This window comes from Nicotiana tabacum, chromosome 18 (assembly GCF_000715075.1).
Source record: "Nicotiana tabacum cultivar K326 chromosome 18, ASM71507v2, whole genome shotgun sequence".
Lineage (NCBI taxonomy): Eukaryota > Viridiplantae > Streptophyta > Magnoliopsida > Solanales > Solanaceae > Nicotiana > Nicotiana tabacum.
The window spans coordinates 112540162-112558840 of record NC_134097.1 but is presented as its reverse complement, the minus strand read 5'-3'; the positions used below and the strand labels follow the sequence as shown (position 1 = coordinate 112558840).

Sequence of the window (18679 nt, the reverse complement as noted above, 5' to 3'; positions counted from 1 at the left end):
ATTAATACCATGGTTCCTGCGAAATTGAGGTAAAAATACATATTAATTACCATGGCGACTGATGCACTTCTTACTTACTGGTATTACGTAGTATTAATAAACCAGGATAAAATCATTCAAGAAGATTCCAGACTGTAACAGATGATCTTCCTCAGCAATCCATGCCAAGATCATGAATCGTCAGGATGGAGACTAGAAGGTTAAAGACGAGTAATTTTCTTATTACAACACGGATTACAAGCATATATGATCTTCACTGCCATCTGATAAAAGCTATAAAGACGAGTATGATATGCCGCTACAAGCACCTAGCCCAAACAAACTAAAAGATAGAGTAGATACTACCCCTAAGCAGTTACTCAATAGTAGCGTGAACCAGTGTCATAAACACGACCCCCAGGGTATTGGACTCTAGGTTCATACCCATGATCCCTTCCACTGCCAAGATATCGAGCATTCTCCCTATAAGAGTCATAATTATCAGCATTATAGGCTGCTGCTTGTCGTTCGCCTGATGGGGAGTTCATTGCCACAAATCCACGAGCTGCTTGCCGTTCTCCTGATGGGGAGTTCATTGCCACAAATCCACGAGCATTGTTAACGCTCATGCTACTACGTGGATAGTTATCCAAAGCAACTTGCTCATACTGTTGTTTTCTGGCATGAGACTCCCTTCCAAGGACTTCATCTCTGCGACTAGCATGCTGAGAGCGAAGGGCAACTAGCTGTTCTTGATATTGTGCATTGATTGCATTTATCCGCTGAAAAATCATAAGCTGATAGTGTTACTCTCATGGAAACAAGAATTGTATAACAATACGAGATTCATATCCGTTGAAGCAAAACCAGTACAAGAACAAGGAGAACCTCTGCACTCCCAATAGTTACCCCTGACTGATCTAAAAGCAATACTAACGTAAAGAATTGTGCAAGACTTTGTTCTGGATTGTCCATATATGTGCCTCAACTATGTAACTGACATTTTAAATGTCAAGAGTAATTTATGATTTACAATAATAAAACATCATTACATGACATGAATACAAAATAAAGAACAGAAGCATGTGGGATAACGTCATAAACTAAAAATCATAGCATTCCTACTAGTCTTAATCAGTTCACTTCCAAGGCTAATTACATCATAACGTGACTAACTTCAAGAAACTATGAAGCAGCACCGAGTCTAATACTATATATTTATTCAGTTCTATTCTTTAATCGCATATTCCAGATATGAGGTATGTATTACTAATGATATTGGAAGGAAACCTCTGTAGCAGCTATGGCAGCCAAGATGTAAATTCAGTCTCAAACCCTACCTATTCTTTCTTCTATCCTCCAGCTACTGCCATTATTAAACACCCTCCTCCTGGAACTCCTTCTCACACTCCAAAGACTGATGCTGCTCCCCTTTCTCTCACATCCATGTATCCTTTCAACATCCCCACAGCAAGAAATCACAGCCTAATTCACTTCAAAATCCATCTTACAAGCCAGATAAGAAAGCTGTTTTCCCCTTACCGTACCTAATTATCTATAAGGCCCATTTACTGTAACTACGAACCACTTTTTCCTAGAATGCCACCTGCATAGTGTCCACTGTCCAGGCTCAGATATATCACGGCCTAATTCTTCCTGATTCTCTCCAAAATTATTCCCAATTCCAATGTCTTTCCTCCAAAATAGAAGCCATAGATGCCGTGATTGCCATTGCTGATTTCCAGCTTCATTTCAGGAATAATTTTCTGCACTTCTTCTATATATCTAATTAGCATAACAGCTGAAAAGGCATAAAGCATCAGGGAAAGTCTCTCACAGAATTTTTTTATTCAACCTTCCCACAGTCTCGCAAGCATCATCAGTTAGATAGACATCTCTAGAAGATACAAAGACAAAAGCCTCAGAAAAATTCTAGACCTAGCAACCCTCTTTTATACCATGTACTAGCTGACAGTCAAAAACTTCATTTAGGTGTATCAAGCTTTCTTGATCTGACGGGCATAGTGGAAACAAAGTTATACACAGTTCCGGTTCTGTAAAACCAATTTATTATGTCAAAGAAAAATCATTTGTAGCTTATTGCAGCAAGTAGATATGACAATTTCTCCTAAGCGGGGTGTTCTAGAAAAGCAGTAAAAGAGCAAGGACAAAAGTTTTAGAACCTAAATATGTGCAGAAGGAAAAACGGATAATAGAAGGAACGGCAAAATACTGTAACCTACAATAATTAAACAACGAAAACCGTACATCTTTTAAAAACTTGAAAGTACAAGCTTAAGCTTGGATCCTTATTCTCAACCTCATGTACTAGACTCTAAGTCAATCCAAATATCGGAAGACGAAGAAATATCATTCAAACTCATTGAGGGCAGACAACTTCGGGAAAGGTGTCCATAGAAAATGTCCAATCATCTACAAGTAAAGCATGGTAAGAGCACAATTTCAGAAAGTGCTCCAACCACTGCCATTCCTAGCAGTAAAGAATAATTTTTGCGAGTGCAACAACAACAACAACAAACCCAGTAATTTCCCACAAATGGGGTTTGGGGAGGGTAAGATGTACGCAGCCTTACCCCTGCCCTGGAAGCAGAGAGGCTATTTCCGATAGACCCTCGGCTAAAGAAAGGATGACGGAAGTGAAGACAGTAAGTATTAACAACAATATCAAACCACCCTAATGCAGTTATTTATCTGCAGCTGCTAGGACAAAGTAGCCTTTCTTGCTCTGAACTCTTTAACCAGTGATAGGCAGAACACACTATACACAATCTATAAACCACAAGAATCATCATATCTGAGATCAATAAGTAAAATGAAACCCAATTATGATATACTAGCAACACTGTTAAGCAAACTTCATTCAAAATCCAAAATTGATAATTATATTAGTTGACCAGTAATAGGTATTTCCCAACTGAAGCTAAGTATCTAGACTCCATGGCCATCAAACTTTGCCAAAAATAATATAAGGTAGGGGTTAAGTTTTATCAGTTTGAAGCACATATAACCACTAACTTGCAAGACATTTCCTCGTTACTAGGCTTGGATATGGCATTTTAACAATTCTCTTTGATCTAACTTTTTTTGTTGATACGTCATATTTTGATCTGATTTCACTGTAACAGATATTGCCTACTAAGGTGTTGGTTTTCTGTTGCGAGAACCTTAAGGAGAAGGCAAGTTTTGAGGAATGCAAGATTGCTCTTTGTTAGTAAGAACTAAGATGTTAAGGGAATATCTGGGTCTCTCAGTTGGATCTATCCAGTTCTGCACAGAGCCACAGAGTTGATAGCTATGAGATATAGATGGAAATTGAAAGCTGTGCATAAATATTCGTTTATCCTAAAAAAGATGCACATAATGCAAATTGCGGTATCGCCCTTTTGATGAACCTCTTTAGAACTTGACTTACTAACGAAGAATTTACCATGTTATGGCAGCACTTAAGTAAGCTGAACTAACCTCCCTATGCCTAAAATTTTCTGCATCTTCTGCATCATTTTGTTCCTTGGTGAGTTTCATTATATCATCAAGAATTTTTTTTTCTAGCCCTTCCAAAGACGGCTGCACCGGATTATCTTCGTAACCAATATCCATGTCTTCTTCACGAGGCTGTGCTCTGGGATCCTTGCCACCTTGATTCTCTAATGCCATCCTTGGATCAGTCCTCTGGCCCTGGTAGTAGGACCTACACGCTTCACTCCCCTGACCTATAGAAAAGGCACCGTCGAATGAGTTGAAGCATAGAAGGACAAACATTAGTTTTCAAAAAAAAGAATTGCTGAATTCAGCAATCACCAGCTTATAAAGTTACCTATTTATCACTAGGACAGTAGAGCGACCTTAATCAGAATGAGCAAATTCAACACACGCAAACACATTCTAACATTCAAAAGCCAGAGTTATTACAAGAGAGGAAGTAAGAATGAAGTAAACCCATATATGGAAAGATAGAAAGAAGCCCAAAAAACTACAAAGCTACATTATCAGCTTGGATGGACCCACACCAAGACTTCAATAGCAGTTGCTGTGAGCAATCAAGACAGCTGTGACCTCATAGTACCTGCATATGACAGCTCTGTGGAGCTTGTTTGCATAAAAAGCTCAAATAATAATCGTTTGAATGATATAGCTAGTAATGGTTTTAATAAGAAGAATTGAGGAGTTCCCTTCTGTTAGTAGTCAATTTATGCACTTCAGCTTTTAAGCACAGTAGGAACACTAAGCAGTCATGCTTCTGCATTAAATAGAAATATATAATCAGACAATTTTCTTCAGGATGATGGGCACTTTTCGCATTCCATATTCCGAGGGGAACCTCCCCACCCCTTCTCTCTCTCTCTCTCTTATGTAGATTGTGAGGATATTATTTATGTTGATCTATAAAATAGAAACAAAATAAAAATAATTTTATCTTAGAGATAAGATCTTGTCAAGATTGATCCCCAGTAAACAACTCAATATTATCCTACTGTCACTCTTGTGACTATTTTCTTGCTCATATCCTTGACAAAATTGAAGGGGAACCTTGAAGCAACGGTAAAGTTGTCTCTGTGTGACCTATAGGTCACGGGTTCGAGCCGTGGAATCGGTCACGGGTGCTTGCGTCAGGGCAGGCTGCCTACATCACACCCCTTGGGGTGCGGCCCTTCCCCGGACCCTGCGTGAATGCGAGATGCTTTGTGCACCGGGCTGCCTTTAGTCCTTTACAAAATTACCCATTTTGTTCATAAGTTGACTATTGTTACGTTAGCTTCCAACCTGCCGCCATCCATTTTTATTTGACTAATAAAATCAAAATTACATCACAAAACAACTACTTCCACTCTATATGCAATTTATTCAAGGGTACATCTGGATTCTGGAACTGTGGAACAGATGTGCTGGTTTTTACAAAAGGAACGAAGTACTCTATCCATCTCATGTCTGACCAGAGAAGCTCTCTAAAATGAACAGTCAGTCCCTCTAACTCTATTATACCATAGGCAGAAAAACACATTTCCCGGAAACTTTTGCATTCATGTGATGCCTAAGATGCAAATACCAAACAGTGATAAAGAGTTTGTTAGCCCAGATACATACAGTTGACACAGGCCCAATCGGATAATGGAAAGCAGAAGGCCCTCTTATAAAACCTAGCCAAATCTGTTGTAGTTTAGTAATGTAAATATTTTATAATTGTTTTTCTCCTTTTACACTTGTAAATATAAATAGTCTCTGCACAATAATAAAATTAGTTTTGGTCAATTACATTTTGACCGACTCACTCGTCTCTCTTTTTCTCTCAACCCTTCTAGGGTTTTCTTCTTTCAATTCCGCCATAGCTAACAAGCTTCTAACCTAACATGGTATCAGAGCAAGAATATTGATTCCTCTCGTCGCAAGCTTTCTTCCGATGGTAATCTTGTTTGAAATCGTCAGAGATTGATTCTGATCGTCGACGTTCAAAGTACGTTCGTGAAATTTGGGGCTTCTTTCAATCTTCGCGTTTAATCGACTTTTCGTGCTTGGATCTTCACTAGTCTTCAAGTTGCTCGAGAGTTTCTGCTAGATTTCTCTACCTAGGGTTCATGGCTGAACAAGACCTTACTTCTTCGAGTTTTCAGAAGAAAGTCGGTATCGTTGTTACTCCTAATCACAAGCCTTGATATTTTTCATTATTAATGTTCATTGCATGTAATTGATTTGGATCCATCTCTGATTACTCAACATATTGCTATAGTTTCTTAGTGTTAACTTTAGTTACTGCTGAAAATGGGTAGTGTGATAGATGATGTTAACTCTACTTCACCTTCCAACGGATTTGCTTCTTTTTCCTTGGATCTCTCACATCCCTTTTATATTCATCCCTCGGATAATCCCGCGAGTTAACTGGTATCTGTACCATTCAGTGGTTGTGGGTTTGTGTTATGGCGTAACAGTATGCTTACTTCCCTCTCTGCAAAAAACAAGCTCAGTCTATTAGATGGCAGAGTCAACCAACCCACTCCTGACTCCCCTTGTTATCCATATTAGGAAAGGTGCAATGATATGGTTAAGCCTATATAACTAATTCGGTATCTAGAGAAATAGTTGTTAGTGTCATGTGTTTTAAAACTGCTAAGGAAGTCTGCGAAAGATATAAATGAAAGGTTTGGTTAGTCAAATGGGTCTAAATACATTCAAATACAAAGGGAGATCAACTCAATTACTCAAGGCTCCTCTAATATAGCTTTTTACTTCACCAAAATGAGGAGTTTGTGGGATAAGCTGAATTCATCATATGTAGGTCCTGTTTGTCATGTGGTGCACAACCTAAGTTCATAGAGGATCAGTTGTTTCAATTTCTTAATGGTCTCAATGAGTCGTAAACAACTGTTAAGAGTGTCATTATGTTGATGACTCCCCTTCCACCAATCAGCAAAGCTTATAGCCTCCTGCCGCAAGATGAGAGTCAAAGAGAAGCTCATTCTGCAAAATTTTATGTGTCTTGTTTGTCCACTAGCAAGACAACAGAGATTACCTTTTCTTGAAAGTGTTATACACTCTTCTGCTCTTTTTCAATTAGTACATATTGACATTTGGGGTCCATGCAACACTAGAACTTATAGTGGCTTCAGATATTTTCTAACTTTGGTTGATGATTATACTAGAGCCACATGGACTCACATTCTTTCTTGCAAAAGCAATGCTCTTTCTGTCCTTAAAGCTTTTATTGTCATGGTCAAAGTTCACTTTCAATCATTTGTTTAAACTTTTAGGTCAGACAATGCCTTTGAACTTGGTGGCAGTTCTGAAGCCACCAAGTTCTTCTAAAGCCAAGGCATTCTCCATCAGACCACTATCCCACACACCCCTCAACAAAATGGGGCGGTTGAAAGGAAACACAAACACCTATTGGAAGTATCCAAGGCTTTTCTTTTTCAATCTACCCTTCCCCTTAGATATTGGGGTGACTGTGTTCTAACTACCACTTATCTCATAAATAAACTTCCTCCGTTGTTTTGAAGAAACTTTCCCCTTATGAGAAACTTCATGGCCTCCCTCCATTTTATGATCACCTGATATCTTTTGGATGTTTATGCTTTGCTACTTCACCTAAGTTTGGCAGAGACAAATTCCAGGCAAGAGCAATTCCTTCTATATTCTTGGGGTACCCCTTTGGCAAAAAGGGTTACAAACTTCTTAATCTCACTACTCATTTCATTTTCTTTTCTAGAGATGTGGTTTTCCATTAACATCTTTTTCCCTATAAATGTGATCATTATTCTGTCTTTCCCTCTTATTCCACATCAAATTTTGTAGATTCTGCAAGCTCATTTCCTTTACCTTCTCGTACTCATGTTGTTTCAGCATCCCAAGACTCTCATGTTCCCTTATTTCCTTCTCCTACCCCTCTATCTGTTTCTCCTTCTGTCTTCCCTTCTCTTCCACCTTTGAGGAAATCCACCAGAATAGTGCACCAACCTTCCTATCTCAAAGACGATGTATGTTCTTCTATCCTTTCCTCTAATTCTCTTCCTAACTCTTCCAAGGTATCTTCTGTTGACCTAGTTCTACCAGCAGGCTGTCTCACATCCTGCTTGGCAAGAGGCCATGCTAAAGGAATTCCAAGCCCTTGAGGCAAACCAGACTGGGATATTGTCCCTCTACCTCCTCACAAGAAAGCTATTCCTTATAAGTGGGTTTACAAAATCAAACAAAGGACTGATGGTTCTATTGAGAGGTATAAGGCCAGGCTAGTCATTATGGGTGACACTCAAAAGGAGGGCATTGATTTCACTGAAACTTTTTCCCTTGTAGTCAAGTTAACCACCATCAAGTGCTTACTCACTTTAGCTGCTAAGTGGGGCTGGACTGTTTTTCAACTTGATGTGAACAATGCCTTCTTTCATGGGGATCTCCATGAAGAGGTTTATATGAAGGTTCCACCTGGTCTTGATGTGTCTACCCCCTCTTCTTCTTCTCCCCTGATTTGCAGATTCAAGAAGTCCCTCTATGGCTTTAGGCAAGCTTCTAGACAGTGGTTTTCAAAACTGTCTAAAGCTTTGCAATTCAGAGGCTACATTTCCAACATGAATGATTATTCTTTATTCACCAAGGTGTCCTCTGATTCTCTCATTGTCTTGACTGTGTATGTTGATGACATATTACTGGTTGCTAATGATGTTCTTGAGATGAACTCTTTGAAGTCCTTCTTGGATGCTCAATTCAAAATCAAGGACCTTGGCTCAGTTCACTACTTTTTGGGTTTAGAGATATCTCTTCTTCCTCGAGGTTATGCGATGAGCCAATACAAGTACACTTCTGACCTCTTGTCTGAATTTAACTGTCAACATTTCTCTCTTGTCCTGACCTCTTTGGACCCTTCTGTGAAACTGATTTTAGACATGGGGAGCCTGTTTCTGATCCTAGCTTGTATAGGAGATTGATTGGGATGCTCAATTTATTGCAACATACTAGGCCTGATATCTCCTTCTCAGTTCAACATTTAAGCCAGTTTCTTCAAAAACCTCAAGTGCCCCAATGTTGGCAGCCTTACATGTTCTCAGGTATTTGCTTAATGATCCAGCTCATCTGATTTGTCTCTCACAGCCTACTCTGACTCTGATTGGGCTGCTTGTACCATTTCTCGCAAATATGTCACTGGCTATTATATTACTCTTGGTGGCAGCCCCATTTCTTGGAAAAGCAAAAAAGCAACCCACTATCTCCTTCGCAAAGTTTCAACTGAGGTTTCTTGGCTACTCAGGCTGTTGCACCTTGGTTTGTCTATCTCTAGTCCAGTTCCAATCTATTATGACAACCAGGCAGCTCTTCATATTGCCAAAAACCAGTATTTCACGAGCACACCAAACATATTGAGATTGACCGTCATTATGTGCACACTTGCTTTGTCTGATTTCTTTGCATTTTATCTCCAGCACCAACCAGTTGGCAAACATCATGACCAAGGCTCTTCCTGGTCAGGTTCATCATGGATTACTTTGCAAGCTTGGTGTGTTCTCACCCTCAAGCTTGAGGGGGGGTGTTAGCCCAGATACATCTCAGGCCCAGTTGATACAGGCCCAATCAGATAAAGGAAAGCAGAAGGCCCTCTTATAAAACTTAGCCACATCTGTTGTAGTTTAGTAATGTATTTTACAATTGTTTTTCTCCTTTTACACTTGTAAATATAAATAGTCTCTACACAATAATAAAATAAGTTTTGGTCAGTTACATTTTGACCAACTCACCCGTCTCTCTCTTCTTCTCTCAACCCTTCTAGGGTTTTCTTCTTTCATTTCCGCCATAGCTAACAGGCTTCTAACCTAACAGAGTTGCTTCACTAGAAGACTCAAAAGGGCTTCTCAAATATAGCAAATGATCTCTACCAAATATATCTAAGCACTCCCTCCGTCCCAGCAAAGAATGGGAGTTTTGGAGAATGAGGGTCAACTCATCTAATTATCAAAGGAAATTCTAACATCAATTCTTTATAAATCACAATTTTTTATGTGAATATACTTTTAAAAATTTCAAAAATCATAGTCAAAGAAAAATTCTTTGACTCGTAAATAGTAATAATGCCAGATAAATTAGGAAACATGGAGTAATTAAGCACCTTGTACATCAAAACAGTAACATAGTCAGGAATGAGTCAAACCAGGGTTCTCAGAGTTAGATTCACAGAGAAGAACAAGAACATTCAAGTATGACAACGAGGATAACATAGATATCCATAGCATCAATTACCTACGGGCCGAGACCTAACAAGCTGCTATGCTTCTATAAGCCTATGGTAGTTTTAAGTCAAAAAATACAGAGATGGGCTTAATTGCTTAATTAAGTATGTTATCTACATCGAAACACACATCAATCATCAAACCCGTATCAAACAGGAATAAAGTAACTACATGCACATGACACTTGCTGTTTGCCATTGAAAAGCATGGACAAATGAGATCCCTGACATGCCGACCACCATCACCACCCAAAGAAAGAACACATAATACACACAAAAACATACATACAGCACGAACAACCATGGATAGGAGAGCATTCTCAATGCAAAGCATGAAACTTCCAACTATATCTGTCATATAGCATTGAATCAAGAAACTTTCCGTGCCTCAGGATTTTCTTGGAAAAAGTCCAACACCAATTAGTGTTCCCAAATTCAATCACAGAATTCAATTGTGTTCAGACCATCAAGTAACTGGGATCAAACTCATTTAATCAAAAATAAAGTTCCAAAAACAAGGGGGAAAACAAATAACTGAAACAATAATAAGTACAGTTTGACTTGGATGGTGACCAAAATGAAGGGCGAAAATTAAAGCAACAGTGAGTCGATCAATCAATCAACTATACCTCAATTCCATACAAAGTTGGGGGTCAGTTATATGAATCCTTTGGAACCATTGCGCTCTATTTGGACTAGAATCATTCGGACGCTACTTTACGCATAAATGATTTGCCTTAGGAAATATCTAAATTAGAGATTCTCTAAATCTCACACTTATCCCTAGACAGGCACACTAAACTTTAATTCCAATTAGTTGATATCACCTATATGGATTGTTTGCTTCCAACATATTTTGTCCTTAGCTAAGTCCACAATGATTCTGATAAATAGTAGGTTTGTTGAGACAATTTCTCTCTATTGGATTTTAGGTTTGCATCATTCTACTTTGACACATCCCATCATCATAGAGTTGCACCCATGGACCAATAAATGTGGAGGTCTACATAGGACATGACTAAATTATATTAAGTGACATCCATTATTTTATCAAAAGGGTAATTAGATGCTTTTTTTCTATCAAAATGGATGTGTGTTAGCAAAGACACTTATGTGGCCATCCGATTCCAATACTTAACTTGATTATATGCCAAAGCATTCCACATCGACGGATTATAATAGCAATACGGAACTATAACTTTTTCTTCGTATGTACTATTTCACCTTCTATCATATGTGCTAATGATTTGTCCCGTCAAATATTGCATGACTACTGTTAGAGATAGCTATGTAATTGTCCCACACTGGATTAGGAGTAGTATCCCCTTTGTATAGAGTAGCTATAAATAGCAACTCTTGTATTGCATCACACACAAGATATCAATATATATCATATTTTCTCCCGTGCCTTCTCACATGGTATCAGAGCTATCGTGAGAGATTTATCGCTGTGCATAAATTCCAGCGATTCCGGGAAGTAAAATCAGTCACCGGAACCCTTTTTTTTTTCGGCGACTTTCAAAGTTGTTTTGCGTCTGCTTTGTCTCGGTCAGTGTTGTGCACAAAATCCAACACTACCACAAGAGTAGTCACTGTCCGGCGACCAAATCCCAGTGAAAATCTCCGGCGGTACTGTAGCTGTCCAAAGAAAATTTTCCGGCGAAGTTCCAACGTTGCGTGGGCCACCTTCCGGCCATTTTTTGGCGACGACTCTTCAGGACAGATTGTTTCCCTTGCAATTCCGAGCCTACCCATCCAGGTTACACCAAATTTCGACCACTTTTTTATTTTTCCGGCGTGAATAGTGATTTCAAAAAAAAAATGGACTTCCGGCCATTTTTTGAAAAAATTCCTTCAGAACAGTTGGGTCTTCTGGTAATTCCGATCCTACCCCTACTGTTTTTATTTCATTCCGACCACTTTGAATATTTTCCGGCTGCAACAGTAAATTTCCAACTGCTACAGTAGTTTCCTATTCTGGTTCAGTGTTCCTTACTCTATTTTCAGTGGATTACAGTTGATTATTTCTCTTATTTGGTAATAATTTACAAGACGTCTTTGGGAATTGATGTTTTTGGGTCTAAAAGCATGAGTTCTGGAAACTCTAATGTTATGATTACCTCGGAACCTTTAATGGGAGGTTCAAACTACTTAGCTTGGGCTTCATCTGTCGAGTTGTGGTGTAAAGGTCAAGGTGTGCAAGATCATCTGATTAAACAGTCTAGCGAAGGAGATGAAAAGGCGATAGCGCTTTGGGCAAAAATTGATGCTCAATTATGTAGCATCTTGTGGCGTTCGATTGATTCTAAGTTGATACCTTTGTTTCGGCCATTCCATACATGTTATTTGGTTTGGGCAAAGGCTCGTACGTTATACACTAATGATATATCTCGCTTCTATGATGTGATATCACGAATGACAAACTTAAAGAAGCAAGAATTAGATATGTCTACTTACTTGGGTCAGGTACAGGCAGTCATGGAGGAATTTGAGACATTGATGTCAGTTTCTGCTAGTGTGTCAAAACAACAAGAGCAGCGACAGAAAATGTTTCTAGTTCTTACACTCGCTGGACTTCCTCATGATCTTGATTCAGTACGAGACCAGATTTTGGCGAGTCCGACTGTCCCTACAGTTGATGAATTATTCTCTCGATTACTTCGCCTTGCTGCAGCACCAAGTCACCGAGTGATTTCATCACAGATACTTGATTCCTCTGTTCTTGCATCTCAGACAGTGGATGTTCGGGCATCTCAAGCTATGGAGAATAGACGAGGAGGCGGTCGTTTTGGGAGATCTAGACCCAAGTGTTCTTATTGTCACAAACTTGGACACACTCGCGAAATGTGTTATTCCTTAAATGGCCGTCCACCCAAAAATGCCTACGTTGCTCAGAGCGAGACTACAGGTAACCAGGGCTTTTCTGTATCTAAAGAAGAATATAATGAGCTCCTTCAGTATCGAGCAAGTAAGCAAACATCTCCACAAGTAGCCTCAGTTGCCCAGACTGACACTCCTATTGCTGGTAATTCTTTTGCTTGTGTTTCCCAGTCTAGTACTCTTGGACCATGGGTCATGGACTCAGGCGCTTCTGATCATATCTCTGATAATAAATCACTTTTGTCGAATATTGTATATTCACAGTCTCTTCCTAGTGTTACTTTAGCCAATGGATGTCAAACTAAGGCACAAGGAGTTGGACAAGCCAACCCATTGTCTTCTATCACCCTAGATTCCGTTCTTTATGTTCCTGGTTGTCCTTTTAGTCTTGCATCTGTTAGTCGTTTGACTCGTGCCCTCAATTGTGGTATATATTTTATTGATGATTCTTTTATTATGCAGGACCGCAGTACGGGACGGACAATTGGTACAGGTCGTGAATCAGAAGGTCTTTACTACCTTAACTCGCTCAGTCCTTCCACAACATGTCTAGTTATAGATCCTCCAGATCTAATCCACAGACGTTTAGGACATCCGAATTTATCCAAACTTCCAAAGATGGTGCCTAGTTTATCCAGTTTGTCTAGATTAGATTGTGAGTCGTGTCAGCTTGGGAAACATACCCGAGCTTCCTTTACGCGTAGTGTTGAGAGTCATGCAGAGTCTGTTTTCTCCTTGGTTCATTCTGATATATGGGGTCCTAGTAGAGTCAGTTCAACCTTGGGATTTCGTTATTTTGTTAGCTTTATTGATGATTACTCAAGATGTACTTGGTTTTTCTTAATGAAAGATCGTTCTGAGTTATTCTCCATATTCCAGAGTTTTTGTGCTGAAATCAAAAACCAATTTGGTGTCTCTATCCACATTTTTCGCAGTGATAATGCCTTAGAATATGTATCTTCTCAGTTTCAACAGTTTATGTCTTCTCATGGAATTATTCATCAGACATCTTGTCCTTATACCCCTCAACAAAATGGGATTGCAGAAAGAAAGAATAGGCACCTTATTGAGACTGCTCGCACACTTCTAATTGAGTCCCGTGTTCCGCTGCGTTTTTGGGGCGATGCAGTTCTCACAGCTTGTTATTTGATTAATAGGATGCCTTCATCTCCCATCAAGGGTCAGATTCCACATTCAATATTGTTTCCCCAGTCAGCCTTATACCCTCTTCCACCTCAGGTTTTTGGGAGCACATGTTTTGTTCATAACTTAGCCCCGGGGAAAGATAAGTTAGCTCCTCGTGCTCTCAAGTGTGTCTTCCTTGGTTAGGTATACAGACCACACTAAACCCTAATCCTCATTATGTTGGTTTGAGTTATCATCGTCTGTCATCTCCCCATTATGCTTTTATATCTTCATTGTCCTCGGTTTCCATCCCTAAGTCTACAGGTGAAGCATCGTCTCATCCAGGATGGCGACAGGCTATGAGTGACGAGATGTCTGCTTTACATACAAGTGGTACATGGGAGCTTGTTCCTCTTCCTTCAGGTAAATCTACCGTTGGTTGTCGTTGGATTTATGCAGTCAAAGTTGGTCCCGATGGCCAGATTGATCGACTTAAGGCACGTCTTGTTGTCAAAGGATACACTCAAATATTGGGCTAGATTACAGTGATACCTTCTCTCCAGTGGCTAAAGTGGCATCAGTTCGCCTTTTTCTATCCATGGCTGCAGTTCGTCATTGGCCCCTCTATCAGTTGGACATTAAGAATGTCTTTCTTCATGGTGATCTTGAGGATGAGGTTTATATGGAGCAACCACCTGGTTTTATTGCTCAGGGGAGTCTCGTGGCCTTGTATGTCGCTTGCGTCGGTCACTTTATGGTCTAAAGCAGTCTCCTCGAGCCTGGTTTGGTAAGTTCAGCACGGTTATCCAGGAGTTTGGCATGACTCGTAGTGAAGCTGATCACTCTGTGTTTTATTGCCACTCTGCTTCAAGTCTATGTATTTATCTGGTAGTCTATGTTGATGATATTGTTATTACGGGCAATGATCAGGATGGTATTACTAATCTGAAGCAGCATCTCTTCCAGCACTTTCAAACTAAGGATCTAGGCAGATTGAAGTACTTTCTAGGTGTTGAGGTTGCTCAATCTAGCTCAGGTATTGTTATTTCTCAAAGGAAATATGTGTTAGACATTCTTGAGGAAACAGGGATGACAGGTTGCAGACCTGTTGACACGCCGATGGATCCGAATTCTAAACTTCTGCCTGGACAAAGGGAGCCGCTTAGCGATCCTGCAAGCTATAGGCGACTGGTTGGTAAATTAAATTATCTCACAGTGACTAGGCCCGACATTTCTTATCCAGTGAGTGTTGTAAGTCAGTTTATGAATTCTCCCTGTGATAGTCATTGGGATGCAGTTGTCCGCATTATCCGGTATATAAAATCAGCTCCAGGTAAAGGATTACTGTTTGAGGATCGAGGTCATGAGCAGATCGTTGGGTACTCGGATGCTGATTGGGCAGGATCACCTTCTGATAGACGTTCTACGTCTGGATATTGTGTTTTAGTAAGAGGAAATTTGGTGTCCTGGAAAAGTAAGAAACAGAATGTAGTTGCTCGATCTAGTGTAGAAGCAGAATACCGAGCAATGGCTATGGCAACATGTGAACTAGTCTGGACCAAACAATTGCTCAAGGAGTTGAAATTTGGTGAAATCAGTCGGATGGAACTTGTGTGCGATAATTAAGTTGCACTTCATATTGCATCAAATCCGGTGTTTCATGAGAGAACTAAACACATTGAGATTGATTGTCACTTCGTCAGAGAAAAGATACTCTCAGGAGATATTACTACGAAGTTTGTGAGATCGAATGATCAACTTGCAGATATTTTCACCAAGTCCCTCACTAGTCCTCGCATTGATTATATATGTAACAAGCTCGGTACATATGATTTATATGCTCCGGCTTGAGGGGGAGTGTTAGAGATAGCTATGTAATTGTCCCACATTGGAATAGGAGTAGTATCCCCTTTGTATAGAGTAGCTATAAATAGCACCTCTTGTATTGCATCACACACAAGATATCAATATATATCATATTTTCTCCCGTGCCTTCTCCCAACTACATCGATGTCAAGATAGACATTTCTAAAATACTTATCTTGTGATATAACATTGCTGACCTCATCATCATTTTATCAAATTGCCTTTTACTCAGGTATCTTAACATCACAAGCAATCCAACAATACCCCTCATTCCAGTCATCCTATTTTATTTTTTAGTGTTACATATGCATCTATCATGATGTCAATTCTCTTGGAAGACTATCTAGATATTGTAGTGTATTCATTTAGGAACCACATTCTCGTCTGATATAACTTCAAGTTTATCCTTCTCATAGAGGCTAAACTGACAAGACATGTTCTAATTTACATATTTCTCCATAATGGCAGCTTTTTGATTGACTCCCTTCCTAATTCTGTCAATTAATACAATATCATCTGCCAACGGCATTCAGTATCGAACCTCATCTTATATATTATTGTTATTTAGCTCATTTATAACTAAGGTAAACAAGTACACACTCAAGGTAGATCTCCAGTATAAATCCATATAAACAAAAAGCTACTATTATCTCATCCCACTATTCTCACACTTGAGATTACTTCCTTGGCCGTATGCTTTATGACATTCAAATCACAAGTATCCACTAAAAAACTTATCTTCATTTTCTATCATTTGCTTCTCAAAACAATGAATATCATATGGAGATTCTTTTCCCCTTACAAATTTTCATCAATCTTTTTAGCTAATTATAACTCAATTCGTGGATCCACTCTACATAAATCTAAACCAGTACTCCATCAACATTGTAATGTCCTCAAGTCTACACTCCAATATTCTTTCCCAAAGCGTCATCATAGGACACATCAGTCTAACACATCATACTCCACACAACTTTGAATATATCCTTTGTTCTAAATTTCTCATATAGCAAATTAATGGTACTATTTCTCACCTGCTTGGCATCTTTCTACTTCTTCGTACAACATTGAAAATAACGGTCTCTAAAGTAGCTTATATGGTCTTGACTATTCTCCTTCACATTGGACGCAACGATTATTCCCACACATTGCCTAGCAAAGAATCAGAAGGAAACTAACAAAATGGCAGTTTGCATTGGTTCCTCACTTTAATCTAACTAATGGATATCTCATTGTAAAAGATAGAGCAACACAATATAAATAAAAAAACACCACCTAGTTTTCTAGGGAAAATACTACTATAAAGGACATCTGAAAAAATGAAACTTTTAATTAATTTATCTACAAAACATCGAATAATTCAGCAGAAAAGAAGAAGGCAAGATTTTTAGAGAAGAAATTTACCATCAGGAAACATGTTGGGAGACATGGAATTAGTGGGTAATTTAGGGCTCTCTCGTTCCCATCTCCATTGATTATGTTCAGATTTTATCTGCTGCTGTTGCATCGTATGAGGGCCTGAGTTATATGTAGCGTCAGCGCCGGAATCAGCACCACCACCGTAATGTCCACCGGGACGTCTCATATTTCTAGAATTTTTTAATTTATTGTGCCACTGGAACCAAAATGCAAGAAAGGGTTTGAAGATGCCAATAATAGTTCATATCAATGGTGATGTCCATATTTGGGTATGCTATAGATGTACCTTTGGTTGTAGTGATTGTACGCTTTTTAATAAAGAGTCTATTAATTTCTCCCTTATTGTTTTTTTTTTATTTATACTTTGGTCCCTCTAATTCGTTTTCTTTTTTGCTTTTTATTTTGAGAAATCTCATCAACTTTAATGGATTTGCCTGATAATAAAAGGGATTACTTAGTTTAAGTGGGGGATTTGCATCTATACCCGTTTTTTGGGTCACGTTTTAACTTGTACCCGCTTTGCAAAAAAATTGCAAGCGTACCCACTTTTTCGCGGTACTTCAGCATACAGCGCTGAAGTAGCAAAGGCAGTCACGCAAAACTTCAGCATTCTAGTAGTCGGGCCTGAAGTAGACCAAGTGTGCTGAAGTTTTTGTTTGTAATTGCTGAATTTAAGCATTCTAGTGCTGAAGCTTTGTTCTCTATTTGCTGAACTTAAGTATTCTAGTGCTGAAGTTTTGTTCTCTATTTGATGAACTTGTTTTTGTTTGTAATTGTTAAACTTAAGCATTCTAGTGCTGAAGTTTTGTTCTTTATTTGTTGAACTTAAGCATTCTAGTGCTGAAGCTTTGTTCTCTATTTGTTGACCTTAAGCATTCTAGTAGTTGAGTTTTGTGATGCTGAAGTTATTTAGTTCATTTGTAAAAACTTCAGCACTAAAAACGCTGAAGTTTTTTTTGTCCTGGATAAGCTTTTTCAAAAACTTAAGTAGAAGATGCTGAAGTTATTTAATTCATTTGTAAAAACTTCAGCACTATATAAGCTGAAGTTTTTGAAATAAAATTTGACTTGAAACTAAATGGTAGTAGAAGGGGAACATCAACTTCAGATTAACGGACATGCAAAGCAAGCTGAAGAATCAGCCAACTCCATACAATCCAAAGAGCTGAGCAAAAATAAACGCAAGAAATTCTTAATTTTTGTTGCACTCTCTACTGTGTTTCAAATTGCAATCACTCTCTTCTCTTCATTGTACATAATGAAAGTCAGAACTCCCAAGTTTCACGTCCAGTCCGCTACCTTTGATGTGTTGTCCAAAAATACAGAAAACTCTTCATTTCAACATTACAATGAATGCTGAATTTGGTGTCAAGAACACCAATTTGGACCTTACAAGTACAGAGACAACACTGTTTATTTTTTCTATAATGGTGCGAGTATTGGAAAAGCCTTTGTTTCCCATGGCAAAGCTGGTTTTCTATAATGGTGCGAGTATTGGAGAAGGAGGAGGAGAAAGGATGTTGAAGCTGTTTAAAAAATGGGTACAAGTTAAAATATTGTAAAAAAAATAGGTATAGGTTAACCCGTGCAATTTTTACAGTTTAAGTACAAATTATACACCAACTGCAGTATATGAAGAGTAATATGAAATTACAATTATTACTAAATTACTTAGGTGATTGAATG

At 38.8% G+C, this 18679-nt stretch overlaps 1 protein-coding gene across 1 annotated transcript; it reads right to left on the bottom strand.

The window, feature by feature from the left end:
• Positions 1-78: 78 nt before the first annotated feature.
• LOC107822099 (uncharacterized) lies at positions 79-17252 on the bottom strand. Its single transcript, XM_016648599.2, has 3 exons — positions 16979-17252; positions 3463-3710; positions 79-761 (listed from the first exon to the last, which is right to left on the bottom strand). Exons 1-3 carry the CDS (start codon positions 17157-17159, stop codon positions 360-362), a joined length of 831 nt encoding a protein of 276 aa, XP_016504085.1. The 5' UTR covers positions 17160-17252; the 3' UTR covers positions 79-359.
• Positions 17253-18679: the final 1427 nt, after the last annotated feature.

Coding starts and splice junctions, on each gene's coding strand:
- LOC107822099 (XM_016648599.2), bottom strand. CDS start 17,159: ATGAGACGTCCCGGTGGACATTACGGTGGTGGTGCTGATTCCGGCGCT. Junction 3,711..16,978: donor TCCCAACATGTTTCCTGATG/GTAAATTTCTTC, acceptor CCTTTTCTATAG/GTCAGGGGAGTGAAGCGTGT. Junction 762..3,462: donor AAAATTTTAGGCATAGGGAG/GTTAGTTCAGCT, acceptor ATGATTTTTCAG/CGGATAAATGCAATCAATGC.